Source organism: Xiphophorus maculatus, chromosome 4 (assembly GCF_002775205.1).
Source record: "Xiphophorus maculatus strain JP 163 A chromosome 4, X_maculatus-5.0-male, whole genome shotgun sequence".
NCBI lineage: Eukaryota > Metazoa > Chordata > Actinopteri > Cyprinodontiformes > Poeciliidae > Xiphophorus > Xiphophorus maculatus.
The window spans coordinates 10612676-10631519 of NC_036446.1; the positions used below are offsets into that span (position 1 = coordinate 10612676).

Genomic DNA, 18844 nt, shown 5'->3' on the forward strand with positions numbered 1-18844 from the left:
TGGAGCATCACACAGTTGCTCCATATTTGTTGGCTGCACATTAATTTTGACCTTTCCATTTGAATCCTGCAACTGAAACCGAGACTTGTTGGACAATGCAACATTTTTCTAAATCCTTATAGAAGAGTTAAAGTAGAGCAAACCGAACAGGTATAAAGGTGAGACAGAGCAGCTAAAATCACGAGTAGGAAGGCAAAGAGAGACAATTAATTAGAGCTACGTGTTAGATAATGCAAGACTCGCTGTTGAGCTCAAAAGTAGTACACCCACCCTTACAGTATATAAATCCCTCCATATAATGCACTGCGGTAATTCCCTACCCCCAACTCTCTCCACTTTAAGTAGTAAATTTCAGACTTTGTAGCTGCTGTTTGGTTTCTTTATTTTTTTGGCAAAGCTCTTAAGAAAAACATTCTAGTTCCCCTTAAAAAGGAGTAAGTCATTCTACACAGAAACATTACTCTGGAGCTGCCTGAAATACCTTGTTCATAACTCAAACTCTTTTTCTTTACTCACCATGAAGCATTATTTCTATACTTCCTAATTACTGATTATTTTTGCAACCCAATGCATCAGGAATGTTTAGTTGCTCTGAGATCTGTCTACTACTTGTCACAGTAGACTAGGCCTTTAGTAATGTGTGCCTCAGAGATTTACACAGGGTGTTGTACAGAAGGAAAGCTTGTTCAGAATGGGGAGAAAAAATCACATTTTTACCATGGTTCAACTGAGCTGTAATTACTTCAAGTTTTAGAAGAAACTCTTCTACAAACAAAACAAATGTCAGTTATTTACTGCAAATAAAGCACATTTTTGTGTATATATAAATTCGTCTTGGCGGAATGAGTGTATGTACATTAAGTCAGCCATCATCACCTTTAACTTTTTATCTTTTTTTTCAGCTGCTTTTTAAAAATTTTTTATTTTTTGCTTTCCCTTTTCTGCTTGTTGTTTCTCTTTTGCCCCCTGTCAGTTTGTCTAGCTGACGGTGACACATTACTGTGTCTTGGGACAGACAAACAGGGCCAGTCAGAAACCGAGCAGCTATAAATATGTACAACTTGCTACTCCTGCCGCTGTTGTCGCTACTGGACTGGATGGAGAGTGGAGAGTACATACATCTTCTTCAAAATCTCTGAGACTTTTGTTTGCTTTTGTCTAAACTTAAATGTTTTACCTGCATTCAGTCATATTAGCGATTAACTTTCTATCTAAAGTGAAAGGAAAAAATAGGTTTGTAAATGTAAGGAATACTAGAAGTGTTGTGTAAGGATTTCACAACCGTATCCTGTACAGGCTGCATTGTGGTTTTAGCCAAAACCAGATAATTTGTGCATACTCACTTGGTACTCACATTTTTTGTTCTCCAAGGCTTGTTAGTCAATATATTTATGCTTCCTACCTTTAAATAAAATGACTGTACGTGTCAGCTTTTGATAGCTTAAGAGTGCTCAAGTTAGATGATGCCTTCAGTGTTGTGCTTCTGATGACTCTTCTTTTTGCTGTTTGTGAATGCAAAATTATTTTTTATAAGATACTTCATTGTGAAAGTATAATATTGAAGTGTTTCTGTGCAATTAACATTTCACATATGAAAAATGTAGAACATGTGGGGATTACATTCCAGTGGGTGCAGCGAAGCATAACCAGTGAAAGTACATCAATAAACTCTCACTGAATAGTGCCAATGAACACAATGGACTCTTGTCTGTTTCAGTGAGTGTGTCTGTTTATACACATATATGCTGCCTGTGCTGGATGACCTTTGGTATAAATAGCCTCCTAGCGCTAGCTGCGATGACAGCCGACAGCACACATTGTTGTGTGAATTTGTTTCCTGAGAAGTGCTGTTAATCACTTATCCTTCCAGGAGCAATGCGTAGATGAGTTCCTGCAACTGAGAAATACCTTGGCCCCAAGTCTCAGGAAACGTGAGGCAAGATTGTGCAAATAAGTTACTGTAAATCTCAGAAACAAAAGTTCAAATGTTGGTGATATGTAGAATGCATTCTAAGTAGAATGACATTATTGTTTAGTAAAATTAATAGATCAGTGGTTTCAAAAAAAATTTTGGTTTATGATTATCCAAGTATAGAGTGGAAAATGATCATGGAAAAACATATTTATTATAGTACTTATAAATAGATAAAAACAGCAACTGTTGTTAAGGTTGCTGGTGTTGCCATTGCGCAGTCCAAATCCGGTTTTTACCCCAAGTTGCCATTTCATCCCTTCACACTTCCCTACCGATAAACAAAGGGTTTCCTAACAATGTACTGAAACCTTTGCATATCACTTCTTTTTTGTAGTTAGGTTTCCACATAAAAAAAAAAATTAATTGACGTACAATTTAATTCAATTTTATAACTTTTTCTGTAAACATTACATAACAATTTCCAGTAATTTAGCTTCTGATCCCTGTTCGGACTAGTTGAACATGACAGATTATGCCTACCCTTAACCAATTTTACAATAACTTGTTTTTACATGTTTATTGGAGTCACATAACCACATTTCCTTAAAGTAGACTGTGAGTAGCCAATGGAAGATTACTTTGTCATTGGTTACAAAACATCTCGGTGGTTGGTTTTTGCCACTTGCATATGGCTCCATTTTATACTTAGAAAAGTCAGCTACGAAACTACCTAAATTGCTGAGGGAAAAGTGATTTATAGCTGACACCATTGTCTATCAAATGAAAATCAAATTTTATTTGTATAGCACCTTTTACCAACAAGGCATCTCAGAGTGCTTTACATCATAAAACACAAAAATAAGAAAGTTATAGAACACAAAGTCAGCAATTGAAACATTATATTTTGGCATTGTTACACATCAGATTGTTATATCCATTTTATTCACTTACTGCCTGTAAAGAAGCAAGTCAATACTTATTTGATCAAAACACCTGTGATGGTTTTAGTCACAAGTGTCTTCCATAAAGAATAAATATTTTGTAGGGATGCTCTGATCATGCTTTTTGCTGACGATTCCAATACCGATCATTCATGAGGTCAATCTCTGCTGATCACTGATCACTGCTGATCGCCTGAAATGGCTGTTAATTTTTCGCTTTAGGTATAAATGATACTATGTTATCTGGCAAAATGGAAAAATTATCTGGCAATAAATTCACCTACTTTAGACATACTTTAATACACATCAAAAATCTTTTTTTTTTTTTTTTAAATTTACATGCTGCAGCTTTAAGCAGACTTTCGGTGTGAGAGTTCACTGTCTGGTGGAGGTTGACCAGTGCTACGTCTGTGAAATATTACTACCAGCAGCACGTAGCTGCGGTCCAAGAGCGAGAGCAGAACCAGCGTCTTACACCGCCTGCTCAAAGACTTAAATTATTTTTCTGGTTATTTGTTTAGCTTTCTGACCGTGATGCTAATCCGGGTGAGTGTTGGTAGCTGTGAGCTGCTTTACTATTATCTGGCTGCTCCGGATGTCCATTTTTTCCTGCATTGAGTCTCGATATAGCCAAACTCCATCAAGTGCTAATCTTTTAAATGCCATATTAGATTCGTTGTGTTGATGCATTTTGATGTATTTCACCCCGAAGGTAATTTTATGCCGCAACACGCAAAGGTCCCCTTCCACTCTCAGAGCGTTACAGTTCCTCACAACAGGATTTGTTGCCACGTGCTTGTGCAGTGTGAAGGAAAGAGGAGATCAACTGCACATGCAGGCTGCGAAGTGAGATAAATGTGATCGGTTTTGGTGATCGGCAACAAGAGACAGTGATCGGCAATCACTGATCATACACTTTTTCACGGAAATCGTCTGATTATGATCGGTGGGCGATCGACCGGCACACCTCTAATATTTTGCAATCTCTACTTTTGCCTTTATAGACAAAACTGAGTTAAGTTCCAGGGAAAATATATGCAGAAATACAACAAGAATTTTCAAAAAGTGTAAAACATTAGTCTTTCAAATTGTATCAGATAGGTTACTTTGCATGAAGCTTGAGAAGCAATAATGTCTAAAATGTGTACAGTATGGTAATAATCCCTTTTTTTATCTACCGTAGATCTGGAGCCTGATGACAACACATCATTCTACATCCTAAATATGGGCCAGCCCCAGGCTATGGTCACAAACCACCAGTCTATTGGCCTGCCTCGTCATGGCATGCACACCCATCCTCAGGTCATCAGCACTTCACCGCGACTTCCATCACACAAAACAGGAACTGATCTCCTAAGTTACGAGGCACAAGGCTCCAAGTATGGCACCTCACCGCTGCTGCCCTCTGCTCCTGTGGAGGCACCAAAAGCCTTTGAGTGCCCCAGTATCCAGATCACCTCCATCTCCCCTAGTTGCCAGCAAGAGCTAGATGCCAGTGAGGGGGAGCTGACAGCCAATGGTCCTGATGGGGATTACCACGGCGACAGACCCTTGTCCAGAGACCATCTATATTTGCCACTGGACCACTCATACAGGGACTCTTCGCTCAGCCCTAGCCCCTGCAGCAGCCTCTCCTCTAGGAGCTGGTTCTCTGATGCTTCATCTTGTGAATCGTTTTCACATGTCTATGACGATGTTGACTCAGAGCTGAATGAAGCAGCTGCAAGGTTTAGTCTGGGCTCCCCTCTGACTTCTCCAGTTTGTGTGTCACCGCAGGCTGTTGGGGGAGTTCTAGAGGAGCAGTCCCCATGGCAGCACCATCATCCCCCCTTTGTGCATCACTCTCACTCCACTCTTTCTCCTCGACAGTCCCCCTGCCATTCACCACGCAATAGCGTCACTGATGAAAATTGGCTTAGTCCACGGTCTCCTTCCAGGCCCTCTTCGCGACCAACCTCACCCTGCGGGAAAAGGCGACACTCCAGTGCCGACATTTGCTATCCCGGTTCCCTGTCTCCTCATCACTCACCTACACCCACGCCAGGACATTCCCCCAGGGGGAGCGTGACAGAGGACACATGGGCTGGGAGTCCCACTATAGGCATGTCAGCTTTTCAATGCTGCCCATCTGAGACAGACATCCCATCAAAGACAAGGAAGACCTCACAGGACAGAACATCTCTGCAGACAGGGAAAGGAGAGCTGACATTAGATGACCAGGAAAATCTGTCTTCTAACCTTGATTCTCCTCCAGACGACACGCTGCACAGCATGAAGAAAGATGGGCCTGCAGAACAGTTTCTGTCTGTGCCCTCGCACTTCTCATGGAATAAACCCAAGCCTGGTCATACACCTATTTTCAGGTAAGGTAGCTGATTTTGAAGTGGAGAAGCAAAATTAATTGTAGGATAATTCCTCAAAGTATTAGGAACCTTTGAAAGGTATGAAGAAAATATTATGTAACCATACTGTATTAAAGTATAGGCAGCAGATGACAAATTACAAGTTACCCAACTTGTAAAAAAAAAAAAAGTCTACTTTAGTAGACTTGGCGTACTTTCATGAAGACCTTATGAATGTCTCCTAAGCTTTTTAGAGAACATTAGTAAACAATAAGCATAAAGACTAACGGTCCCACCTTACTCATACTTAGATCAAACCTCAGAGATAAAATTGAGGGAAAGTTTGAAGTGGCATTTGGTTATGAGCAAGGTTCTAATCATCATCCAAAAATGAAAAGAGTATGGCACAACTGCAGGCCCACTATGATACATTTGTCCACCTAAACTGACAGGTCAGGCAAGGACAGCATTGTTACCTGGATGAATGAGGTGTACGCTCAACAAAGGGATTATTGAAAGTCCCATCTGCAGTTTGCCACAGGGCATCTAGGGTAAGCATGCAGGTAGAATAAGGTCTTGTTCAGATTAAACCAAAATTAAACTTTTTGGCACAGATTCAAATTGCTGAGTATGGTTAAAAAAAAAAAAAACTAGCACTGCAGATCCTAATGACAACACCCTCCCAGTGGTGATGCATGATGGAGGAAGCATCATGCTGTGTGGGGTTGCTTTCAGGGATAGGGATAGCTGGTCAGAGTTCATCTATCAACAAAACGGAATGCAACATACAACTGTAAGCTACCATGGACTGGTTTAGATAAAAGAAAATGTCCATGTTATAGTCCAGACTTGAATTTAATTGAGAATCTGGGGTCCAATCTGACTGAGCCTAATCCATTTTGGAAAGAAGAATTAGCAACAACTTTCAATCTGTAAATATGCAAAAAATGTACTACTTTGTGTTCGCTTATCACATAAAATCCCCCAAAAATGCATAAAAATTGGACTTTTGACACTGCATCATTTTGTAACTAACCTGGAGACAAGGTGATATTACTTAGTAGACAGACAGTCTAGGTCAAAGACTAAGATATTAATTGTGTTGAATTTGTTAATGAGTACTGTTACTTGCCATAAAGATAAAAAAAACATCTCTTTTTGAAGAGTGAACATTTTATTCTAGTTAATGTGTATCAGTTACATTGTTGGGTAACATGTCTGTTCATTGTCTTTATTGTTCAGTTATGAGGGAACTTTGAGCTGCGTGTTAAAATTCAGGCTTATTAGTGTGAAGAAGAATGCACAAGAAAATTTACACACACACACACACGCCAACAGGAGAGGAGGAGGAGTTGGCTGTCTGTTCTCCAATGTGTGTGGCAGATGAAGATAAGGCCTTGTTTGTGTGCACTGGCCCCTAGCGCTGTAAATCAGCACAGGGCACATATGGCAAAGAGGCAGCCGCATACACAGAGACAGACACGTCTGCAGACATAACACAAACACTTATTCACATAGACCTATCACCGTCCAGTCAAAAATGGGGTCACATCTATGATGAGTCACAATTTAAACTCAATTGCACCTTTGTTGGTAGGTGTATGTTCCCACAGCAGATGTTGCTTATACAGAGGAAAGTCGAGGGGCTTTCATGAAGCCATGAAATAGGATGTTGAGTTGCTTGCATGTGTGTCAGTCATGTTTTGAACAGATGGCTCAGGTGGAATGGGTGGGGTTGGGTGAGAGGAAACTGAGGAAAGAAATGGCTGGGATTGTCAGCTTCTTACTATGACACAAAATGTCCTATAGGGCTGTAAAAAGTGTTTGCCTCCTTTATATAGTAGATTTAAATTATCAAGGGATTAAACTACCTAAAGCAAACCTCACCATATGTTAAAATATACGGTAATATTTAATCATAAATTAACCGATTGACCTTTTTTTATTTTTAATTACTCTCACTACAATCAGGAGTGATTAATGCCTGATGTTTAGAATTAAGAAATCACTTGAATTGAGCTAGTCAGGAAATTTGAAATAGGCTAAAATATCTTGTTCCCTGATCTAAAGAAATTCAAGACAAGAAGAAAAACAAAGTCGTTGACATTTGTCAGTCTGGACAGGATTACAAACACATTTCTAAGGCTTTGAGACCCCAGCAAATCAGCACAAGCCATTATCCACAAAAGATGAGTGGTCAATCTTTCCAGGTCTGGCTATCAAATTTACCCCAAAAGCATATCAACAAATCATTCAGAAGGTGACAAAAGAACCAAGACTAACATCTAAAGCTTGAGAACAGTGTTTATAATTGAATGATAAGGAAAAGAACTGAGAAAAAAGAATCCACGGGAGAACCCTAAGGCAAAACCTTGCACTGTCGAAATATTTGCTAAAGCACATCTTGGTAATCCTCAAAACCTTGGAGTTAAATATTATGTGGAGATTGTCCAGCCATCAGTTCTTAAATTTAAACCTATAACTTGGGCTATAAAGCGAGACAATGATCCAAAGCACACTAGCAAGGCCACCTCTGAATGGCTCATTAAAATAAAATTAAGAGTCTTTGGTCTGGGTAAAGTTTAAGTCAATGGAGATGCTGAGGCAAAAGGACTCACAGCCACTATTGTAAGCACTTTGTGGTGGATCAACCAGGTTGTAGGTTTGGGGGCAATTACTTTTTCTCGCAGGACCATGTTGATTTAGAAAGTTTTTTATCCCTGAAATGAAGCCATCATATTTTATATGTATTATTATGTTAATAACAGTTTGACTGTGATGGCTAGAGGACATGTCCAGTCATGTATCCAGCTGCCTCTCGTCCACTGACCGACCGCTGGATAGGGACCAGTCCCCCAGGGAAAGCAGGTGTCGATAATAGTTGGATGGATTTTTCTCTGATTTTTGAGTGACAAAATAGAATCTGAATCAGAAAACTGAATCAGTAAAGGGGAAAAAGCTTTTAAACTATGCTGTATTATCTTTTATAGCTTTTAAAAATTATGCATAGCTGGTATTAGTTGTGCATCAAAAACTGCATTGAAACAAAAGTAAATTTCACTTAGGAAATGTCAGATGTTTATACCTCAGGACTGTCAATAGGTTTTGTGCTACATTTTGACATTTAGTGGAAATGACAAAAAGGGAAATGCAAAACATAAATAGTTTAACATTTAGAATGAAATATATATCTTCGTGTTATGACCTCTGGAGTTGGTCTTATTGTTATGGTTCATGTTTGTGTTTTTAAAACTTAATTGTACTGAGTCACGTATAAATTATGAATGAATTTCTGTGATCCAGTTAAAAATATAATTGTAACACAACAGAAAAAAGCTGCAGTGCCCTCAACCTCGTTTATTAATTCATGAGTTTATGTTTTACAAAAACAACAGCGATAACAGTTTTACCTTGTTTTGTGGAACAAAACGTGTCAGAACATTAATTGAGCTAGGGGCAAGACGTAGAAATTTAATTGCAACTCAGACTGTAGGAAATCAAGGACCTGTGAATGCAGTTGGCTGGGTGCATCATGCATGTAATGGAGACATTTGAAACGGGTTATGCTTTGTGAGGACATGGTCCATCCCTCCTTCCCTCCCATCACAAGCTCATATTTCCTCTGTTCTCTGTTTTTGTTGCTATGGAGGCCATGTAACCACATGCTTCATTGGTGGTTATGTGATGACTTATGCCAGGAGTGGATGACTTAATACCTTGCCTGAGTGGTAGATCCTAATTGTTACCTGCTGTTAGAGAAAATTTTAATTATTTGATGATTGAGACTCAAAATTTCACATTTACAAGAACTGTGGGGCTGCCATAAGAAAGACAAAGGTTAACATTTCTGTTGGTTAGAACACATATACTGTATGTAGTTGTAAATACTATTTTAAATGAATTGGATGTTGTTTTGATATGGAAGGGCATCTATCATAATTTTTAAAACTTTTTCTTTTAAATTGTTTTCAGACTTGCAGGTTGGGATATTTCCATGTCTAAAGTCAAGAAATGTGTAAAATTGCAAAAAAGTGAGCACAAAGCCAAAATTGTAAAAGAGGGATGGCGTTGCATTTTAAGTGCCAAACTCAGCCATCAATGCATAGCACAATGACTGTAGAAGAACTAAAGTAGTGATGGCAGTATTGATCTCAAATTAAAGTTAATAAAATAAAGATTTAAAATTGTGTTTCATGAGTGAGGAGCAGGCAACTGGGAGTCCCAACAAATACTTTGAAATGATAACATTGGACATGACTTTGTCATCCAGATGTGGTAATGACTACCTGTTGTAGCAGAAGTGACTCGAAGCTTCTTTTTGTAACTGAGAAGTGTGTTTTAGGATTACTTATGGACTTTGAATATCAATGTATAGGTGTAAGAAGAATTAATTGTCTATGCACATGTAATTTCACCATGTATATTTTTTACGGTTAAAGCTTTTACTATATGTTATACCCCATTTAATTCATTTGTATTTTTTTTCAGTCAATTATTATAATTTATTACCAAGTCTTATATCTGAGTTCAGAGAAATGAAAGAAAAAATCTTTTCCTGAAAAGTAGTGCCACACTTTAAGTAATGCCACACATAAATAAAGGTAATCCAGGAGGTAGGCCGTGAAACCAAAATGAAAAGGTTAAGGATCTGTTCATGGTTTGTTGATAAATTAATCTATTTCACTCAGGTGGATGGACTCAGTTTGTGTGTGGAGACCTCTATTCAGTGTTTTATATGTACAGCTGTTCAAATATGATTGTAGCCTACTCAGATAAAAAGGAGGCACTCAGGAAAAACACACAATGCCACCCCCTCTGGTGTCCTGGACATAAAACACGCTGTAGTACAGTATGCACACAGACTTGGATAGTCATTTAAGTACTGTCTAACTCACACCCTTGTCCTTCCACCCATTCTGACCTACACGTTAAAATGTTAAAGACTCAGATAAAAAAAGTCCCGCTTAGAAAATGATTCACACTTTGAGTCTCAACATGACCTATTACAAGGTTTATGCTTAAGAAGTAAGCGAGCAGATGTGGGCATTCCAGTGATTCACTGTCTGATGGGAGAAAGAACAATGCATTATATATCACCATTTCTCACTGATTGCACCATGTCTGTCCTTGACAGGGGAATACCCATGTTTTAGACATTTTTTTCAGATAGCCAGTCACTAGTCAGGCAATGGCTTTTATGCATACATTTAAAATTTGGTAAAAAATTTTTATATGTTTTTCTTCCAGCATTGATGAAGGTTATAATCAATACTACAAGTTCTATTCACTCTTAGTTTTTGTATTATCTCATGACATTCCTGACCTTTTTGCTAGGGTTGCGTTAGACACTTTTGACCACATCTGTTTGACACAACTGTTGCACTTGTCGAGTTTGGTACCGGAGGTCTAATTTCCTCTACCACTCTGTGTGGGTGTTAATCTGTATACTTGCGTTTGTGTCTCCTCAGGACAACCTCGCTCCCTCCTTTAGACTGGCCGTTACCCAGCCAATTTGGCCAGTATGAGCTGAAGATAGAGGTGCAACCCAAAGCCCACCACCGTGCACACTATGAGACTGAAGGCAGCCGAGGAGCTGTCAAAGCAGCATCTGGTGGCCATCCAATTGTCAAGGTAACAATTTCCCCTCCTCAGTTCTGAGCCTCACATTGTTCACACTTCGTTTCTTCTTTGTGGTTTTTAGATTAAATTTTTTCTCCCAGGTGTCTAATTATTTCAGTAGAACAAAATAATGTTTTGTGTTTAGGACTGAAATTGCTATTGTGGCCTACAGTAGTGGTTGTCACATGCTCCATTTAGAGGTGGAAGTAATGAATTAAAAATAAATAAAATTACAAATTTATTTCAGTAATTCAATTCTGAATGTTAAACTTATGTATTGATTAATTATCTAGAAGGATTCATTTTAAATGTTTATTTGTTGTTAATTTTGGTTATTTTTCTTATAGCTAATGAAAACCAAAAATTCAGTTTCTCAGAAAATTTTAATGTTATATGAAATGAAAAAATAAAATAAAGAAATTTTAATCCTGTGATAAGTATATCCATGCATTCAATAGTGTATGGACTCATCTTTTTGCACAAATTGTTGCATCAGTGCAATGTGGTAATGAGGTGATCAGCTAGTGGCACTGCTGAGGTGTTAACAAGGCAATATTGCTTTAATGATCTTTTGTTCATCTGCATTGCTGGAACTGGTGTCTCATTTCCTCATGAGACACCTCATTTCCTCATTTCCAACCAATAGAATCCCTATGGTGTTTTATGGCTAAACAAGCACGGTGACATCATTGTCAGTAAATGAATTATTGGTGCATTGGCATCGTGGGTAGGTTCCAAGTTCTGCTGGAAAATAAATTAACTTCTCCATAAATATTGTGTCGTGGAAAGAATCAGAAGAGTCTGAATGAGAAGATTGTCAGTAGAGAAGGATGAAGTGCTCTAAATGTAAAGCTAAGATAACTGCTTTGACTTTGGGACACAGTGGACCAATACCTTCTGTTGACATGGCTCCCCAAATAATCTTAGACTCATTAGGAAACATTACACTAGATTGAAGCAATGTAGAACCTGATGCGATGATTATTCTTCCAGTTTCTGGGACGTTAATTTGCAAATGTTGCTTTCATCTGAAAAGAGAATTTGGTAACACTTTATTTGACGGGTTGTGAATAAGACTGTCATGACACCGTCATAAACATGACATAACACCTGTCATGAACATGAGTAAGTCTTCATGAATATTTATGACTGTTGTCATAAAGTGTCGTTCGGTAAATCATGACACTTTTAGTACAGAGTTGACATTATTCAAAATGTCTTTATGACAACTTGTCATTAACCAAGAAATCATGATCTGACATAAATTTGTGATAAAAGTATTACTGATTAAACTTTAGCTTTAATAATATAAAGCTACATAATGTTTAAAGTTTTTAAAGTTGTCATAACAAAGACATTTTGAATAATGTTTAACTTTGTGTTAATGACAGATGTTATGTCATGTTTATGAATGTGTCATGACAGTCTTATTCACAACCCGTCAGTGTTACCAATGACTTTAAACCAATGAGCAGCAGTTCAGTTTGTAGAAGTGGAAAGTAACTGTACAAGTTTTACATCTGCTGCCTCCTAGACAATTATTTATGTCGTAGAATAATGCTTCTGTACTAAAAATGTTTTTGTATTGGGGATATATTCTTGGAAACTGAATTTTTGGTTTTCAATAAGAAAAAAACCCATCAAAATGAATTGAAATTTATGTTTTGCATAACATTATGCTGTAACCATATGATGTATAAGTTGATCTTTTGTACTGAATTACTGAGATAAATTAACCTTTTGAGTATATTCTATCTAATTTTGGGCCCCTTTAATATGTACAATAAGGGGCCATTATCTGACTGAAAATAGGTCAGTGTGCAACCTGTTAGTTCAAACTATCACTCACATCCCGTTCTACTATAAAACTCAGTGAGCCTACTGATACGAGTAGTAAGACAGACGGGCACGATGGCACGAAGGGTGTGACAATACCCCAGTCAGCTAGTCTGTCATTTGATATGATGCGTAGATGAGAGATAAAGAGAGAGAAAAATACCAAGTAACAGAAGAAGTTTTCAGTCTAATTAATATTTTAAGAGCCTAGTGCCAAGCCTTTCTTTTCACGTGTGATTTAGGAAAGGTCTTTGTTCACCATTGTTGCAGAACTTTACAATGGTTGCAAAATAGTTTCCTTTGAAATCAGCTTTTCCATATTTTCCATACCCTGTTGTATTTTTTTCCCAAATTTTATTTTTAGCATTTTCTTCTGAATTTCCATTTTTACATTGTAACCACATTTACTTAATCCCCAAAAGTTTATAAAAGTGGAGTAAATGAATTTAGCAAATCAATAGTCAAAAGTCCACATTTACTGCTATTAAAGGTTCACAAATATTACAGTGCTGTGGTTTAAAAAAAAGTGTTTAAAAGTATTTCCATGTCATTTTTTAAAGAACTAAAACATTATGTGCAAATCAAGGAATACATTTTTTCACATTTTAAAAGAAAATCACCCTTTGAAGTACAGGACTTGCTTTATTCCTTTTTTCTATGGAAATGCTTTGCACTGATGTTTAAATGTATGTTTTGGATATTTTTTACACTTGCTTACTTGTAATTTTCTATGTGAAAATATTTTTTCATTGGGTGATGGTAAGATATGTTTTAGCTCTTGGTGTCTCCAGATTGGGAGTAAATAAACCATCGGGTGAACTCAGTTCACCACTAGTGATTATGCACATTATGCAAGATTTAACAAGTAAGACAAAATACAACACTTGAACAGCTGTGGACACAAAATTTCCTAAAACAACAAAGACATCCAGACTTCTGCCATTTGTTGCTTTAGAAACAGCCTATATCCTCCTATATTCAGTCATGCAGTCTCCTTCAGGCCAATCATTAACCATTTCCACCTCAGTTAGACCAAGATTCAATCCTGCCATATGTGACAATGCATAATTTAACTTTCAGATTTTTTTTAACCAGGCATTTGTCACTGTTGCCCTCTTTTCTCATCCTGAGGAAAAACTGTTTGGTATTGTTGCTTTATTTGATGTAGCTAGTAATTGAAGAAAATTGTCTTGGATCACAAAGTTATTTAGATGTTGATTTTAAACATCAAAACATGGTCAGTAATACCTTTAGATTTTTTGGCCTACAAGTCAGTTTAGTTGAATACATTTAATTTGACATTTGTAGGCACAGTTTGTTAGGTTATTTATAATACCTAGTGTTCCCTGTTTAAGCAAGAGGCTGTAAAAAGGCCACAGTAGCGCTGTTGTGATGAGCAAACCATGAACGAGGATAACGTCTATTTCTTCTTTAGATTAGCTGGGTTAACACAGTTTATTTTGTCATATGCGTCTAAACCGGGAGGTGTTGCACTTTCTGAGTTACCACTCCAATATATCGGTCTGCAAGAACTACCAAAGATGAAAGAAAAATTGAAAAAGTTTTGACTGAATGCTTTCATAATCAAATTCATAAACTGGTGTGTGTTGTCACATACGGAGTTAGGAAAGTGGTTGAGAGAAGGGCAGATAGCATTTGCTTCTCATCAGCAGCGGTTTGCACGACTCTGCACAAAGAAAATGTGTGGGTGAATGAGGTATTGTGTAGGAACCAAAGTAGGTTGAGCACCAAGTTTGACAAACTTATTTTTTAACTCTTTAGAGATTTATATTTGTTTGCCTTTATATTAAATATTTATTCAATTCTTTTTTTCAGGTATAAGAAACCTCTGCACATTTTCTGTGTAGTTCTGGCTTCTTTGCTGTTTAGGCATTGATGATGTCTAAAAGAGCTTCTAATTTGAGAATGAAAAACAGATTTTCCGTTTAGTTAATTAGTAGTAACTAGGCACACCATTAATAATATTACCTGGTATTTTAGAATAATTAAGACTGTTTAATGTAGAAAAAGCAAGGAAAGTAATCAAAGTGAATTGCAACAAATAAAATATGAATAAGAAAATATACAAGCTTTTTCGTGGGAAGTCAAGCTGAAACCATTTGATAGGGGTCAAAACTACCTGGAACATTTAAGAAGTTTTAGTATATCATACTTTCCAGGTATACTGCTGGAAATTAATAAGCTGCTCTCTGAAGGCAGAATATTATAGCTATGTGTGATTGCAACCTTTCTGCTGCAAAATAGCAATTTCCACACTGGATATTTAAAAATGATTCATACAGCAAGAATTTTTGCAGTTGCCAAAGATAAATCTTTTGTGGCATGTTGAACTGTAAATAGTAAAATACAAGATATCTTAAAATTCTGTAAGTTTTTATCCAAAAATATTTGGATCTTAATTGCATTTTTTTTGTTTGTTTTTTTTTGGGTTTTTTAACCCCTCCAGGGGGTCTTTTTGTGGGCTCTAGTGTCCCTTATACAACAGTAGGCTGACAGGAACCTGGGAAGGAGAGGGGGGAAGACATGCGGCAAATATTGTCTGGTCCGGGAGTCGAACCCGCGACGGCCGCGTCGAGGACTCCAAATATGGGTCGCGCTAACCACTACGCCACCACGGCACGCCCGCATTTTGTTTTCCTTTGGTAGTTTGTACATAGTTTGCCTGACAAACAATTATAGCAAACATCGCTTACAATATGTTGTTTTGATTTAAAATTTTTAGATTTGAAAAATAGACTCCATATCCACTTCTCAATGCGAAACCTCTTCTTCTCCTTGAGTCTTGACTTCCAGTGATGTGATGTCACCAAATAACGTCATTGCTGCCATCTGGACCTGGAGATGACTTCCATTTTTTGACCAGGCCATTGCCCATACCAGTACACTACTGAACTGCTTTGTCTACAGAAATCTAATGTAGCCTGTTTAGGTTGCAGAGCAAAAGTATTCAAGCAGTTTTGGGATTCTGACATTTCTTTTATGTTCTTTTCAGAGTTGTCTGCTGCTTCCACATCTTTTTTCTTGTGTTTGAGAACAAAGGCTCACAATCCCTTGCTATGAGCTAGATATAATGTTTGATGAACAAAGTATTTTTATCATGCAGTATTGCAACAGCTTGTATTGACTCATCCAGATATTTAAAACTATACTTTATAATCTGTTGCTATGCTATGCAAGGCAGTTTAATGTTGTATGGATGTAGCGATAAGAAGATTTAGTGACATAGTTATTGTGTAGATATTCATCAGGGTTTCCAGTGCCATCGCAGGTTTATTAAATTATATGTTGAAAATATGCTAGATGTATTATTGCAAGCTGAAATTGTGTAGCCAGTTAAGTCCATCCACTCATCTATAAATTTGATTATTTATATTTTTTTAATGGAAAAGTGTTTATTATTTCTGTTATCTAGTTGCTAACAAATATGATTTTGGTTAAGGTCAATAAATATCCAACAATGTTTATTTATAAAAGCTGTTTAGTGGTGGTATTAGGTTTGTAATCCTAGTGTTGTTGCAGCACTACATGACACACAAATTCGGCACTCTCATTTGGATAACAAAACATGGCATTACAGTGAGTCAGGAGTTTGATATCAACTGTGTCTTTTTGTTAGTACAGCTCCTTGTTTCTGACCAGCTTTTGATTACTAATCTTAAGATTATTGTTCTGGTAGGAGTGGCTGATATAATAACATAAGATTATGAAAGATTAAAAAGTGCTTTAGGAGTTGCCATAAGCAGAAATCGTACATAAACATAAAAACTGTACTCTTTTGTGATTCCCAATAATTATGTTTTTATTGCATGTTTTCTCGTAGGTGGTCTGGAGTAGTTAGTCTCTACATAGTGAAATGGTGTTAAAACGGTGATTATGATTTTCCTATCATTTTTTTTCCTTAATGACAATAAATTTGTAATTACTTTGACAACAGTTATTGACACTGCTGGGTATTATACGGGATTCTGTTCATACACATTATAAATAATTTTGATAACTGGCCTTTTTACCTGGTTAGGAATAAGGATGGGTTTCTTCCTCCCATTTGTATTTTTTGCCATCTTCCAAAGCGTAACGCTCAACAAGGTAAACACATTTGTTGAAATATACTTTTAATTAATTTTAACTTCTGGCTGCCATAAGAAAAAATAGCCGTTTGATAAATTAAGAACATTATAAAATGTGTGGAAGAAAATAGTTTTAGAAAATAGTACTTACATGTGTGTTTCAATTAATTTTATAGGTTAGGTTAAACTTTATTAATCCCATAGGGAAATTGAGGTTATCTCTAATGTCTAAAAATTTCTAAAAAGGCTCCTGTATTGCTTGTTAATTTTATCCTAAACCTTTTAATGTGACTGTAAACTGAAATTTGGCTGCATGTGTGCATAGCTGTTTTAACCATTCCTCTGGGGCTAGCTGCAGACCTTAATCGGTACACCTGTTGCTAGGAGACATATAAGTCCAAAGCCTCTCTGGCTGAAGGCTGAGGTATCCTTGGGCATATTTAAAGAGCTTATTTGTGTGCTGCTGCACCCACACAAATATAAGGAGCCCCTCTGGTATTACCAATTTGGCTAGAAATAGGGACAGGCCGATGCTGCAGAAACAAGCTGACAGACAATGAATATGCTGTTGCACTCACACATTCAGCACACAGCATGACATCAAATCTAAAGCATACAAATGTAATGGAAAGCTGTGAATTATGGAAAGATAATGGAGAAAAAAACATGTATATTGGCGGTATTATCATGAAATAACCTTGGATTAATTGCCACAATTTCATAGTATCGTGGTATTTACATGCCAATTTCTTTACCCTAACCCTGGTTTTATTTGAAACATTATTCTTCTTTCTACTAAAAATAACAAATTTATCATTTCAGATATAATAATATTATTGAGTACATATTATGCTGATTTCGATACATAACCTGGTAATTTGCTTATTTTTCAGGGAGCTAGTCTGGAGCTTTACACCATTGTGTTCTCTTAGTTTTATCACAATATCTACTTTTCAGGACCACTTCTCAACAATTTATTTCAACCAGAGAAAACCATTCACTCAAAACATTTAGGATTTTGTATGCATTTCCTTTGATCATGTCCACTGTGAAACCCTTTTTATGTTTCAAATCTCAAGGGATATGTTGTGTTTTGTTTATTGTTGAGAGAGTTTATAATTGTTGGGGCCCACAACTACATTCAGCTTGATTATTTTGTCTGACTTTGCAAAAACTTTGAACACACTTGAATTAAGTCATTCTACACTTTGTTTTAGCTGCTATGGTAAATACTGTAATCTTGTGAAATCATGTTGTTTTTACAAGGTCATCAAAGCATAAAGATTTCACACAAGCCCGTGCCTAGCGCATAGCCATGCAGTTTACACTTTATGGACTGGCTGGGACTACTGTTGCCTTGCCCCGGGGTTGTATTTGATGTAAACATATGAAAGGCTAGCTACTTAGTTTTTGTAATCAGGTTTAATACACTGCACACAAAAAAAAAAGTTGCCGAGAAGGGGGGAAGGAGAAAGAGAAGTGTGCTTAAGAGTGAGTGAAAGTGAGGGAGGACAAAATGGGAATAAAAGGAATTGAGCCTGGAAGTAGAACAGGGCCATATACAGGCCTCATGCTGTATACAGTAAACGTGTCTGCTGCGTGTGTCGGTTTGTGCATGCGCATGAGCGTGCACATGTATTGACCTTGTTTAAACAAACAGTCAACCAGCCCCCTGGCTCTCACTGCCCTCCCTGGTGTGCTGGGCAAACAGCAGGGGTGTGTGACTCTTTCTGTCTGCGTGTGTGTGTGCGCCAATAGATCCCATGGTGCCTCAGTGCCACACCAGGGAAACCACTGCCAGATAAAATGTGACCTCGCGTGACCTTGACCGCTGTATCTCCTGTTTTTACTTCTGTGGCGCGCACACACTAACCAGACAGTTACACACACCATCTCCCTGTTTCCCAAACATTGCAGGCCTTTCCATAAAACACAGGTAGTGTGTTTAAATCCACATTTTTAATTTTTACATCCACTTTCCTAAACAAGCGTCAGGACTGTAGTTTACACCAGCATGGGTCTATGTAGCTGCTCACGCAAACGCACCCACACCGCTGCATACACACGGGGAGTCTCGCCATGGCAACAGCGGAGCAACACAGG

The 18844-nt window shown here is 37.4% G+C and overlaps 1 protein-coding gene across 1 annotated transcript in view; it reads left to right on the forward strand.

Moving 5' to 3' along the window:
- Positions 1-18844, forward strand: part of nfatc3 (nuclear factor of activated T cells 3) — a 64364-nt gene that overhangs the window by 17857 nt on the left and 27663 nt on the right. The window contains exons 2-3 of the mRNA XM_005796206.2: positions 4040-5219; positions 10667-10829. Coding sequence (XP_005796263.1) covers positions 4040-5219; positions 10667-10829 — 1343 coding nt within the window. The remainder of the gene's footprint in view (positions 1-4039; positions 5220-10666; positions 10830-18844) is intronic.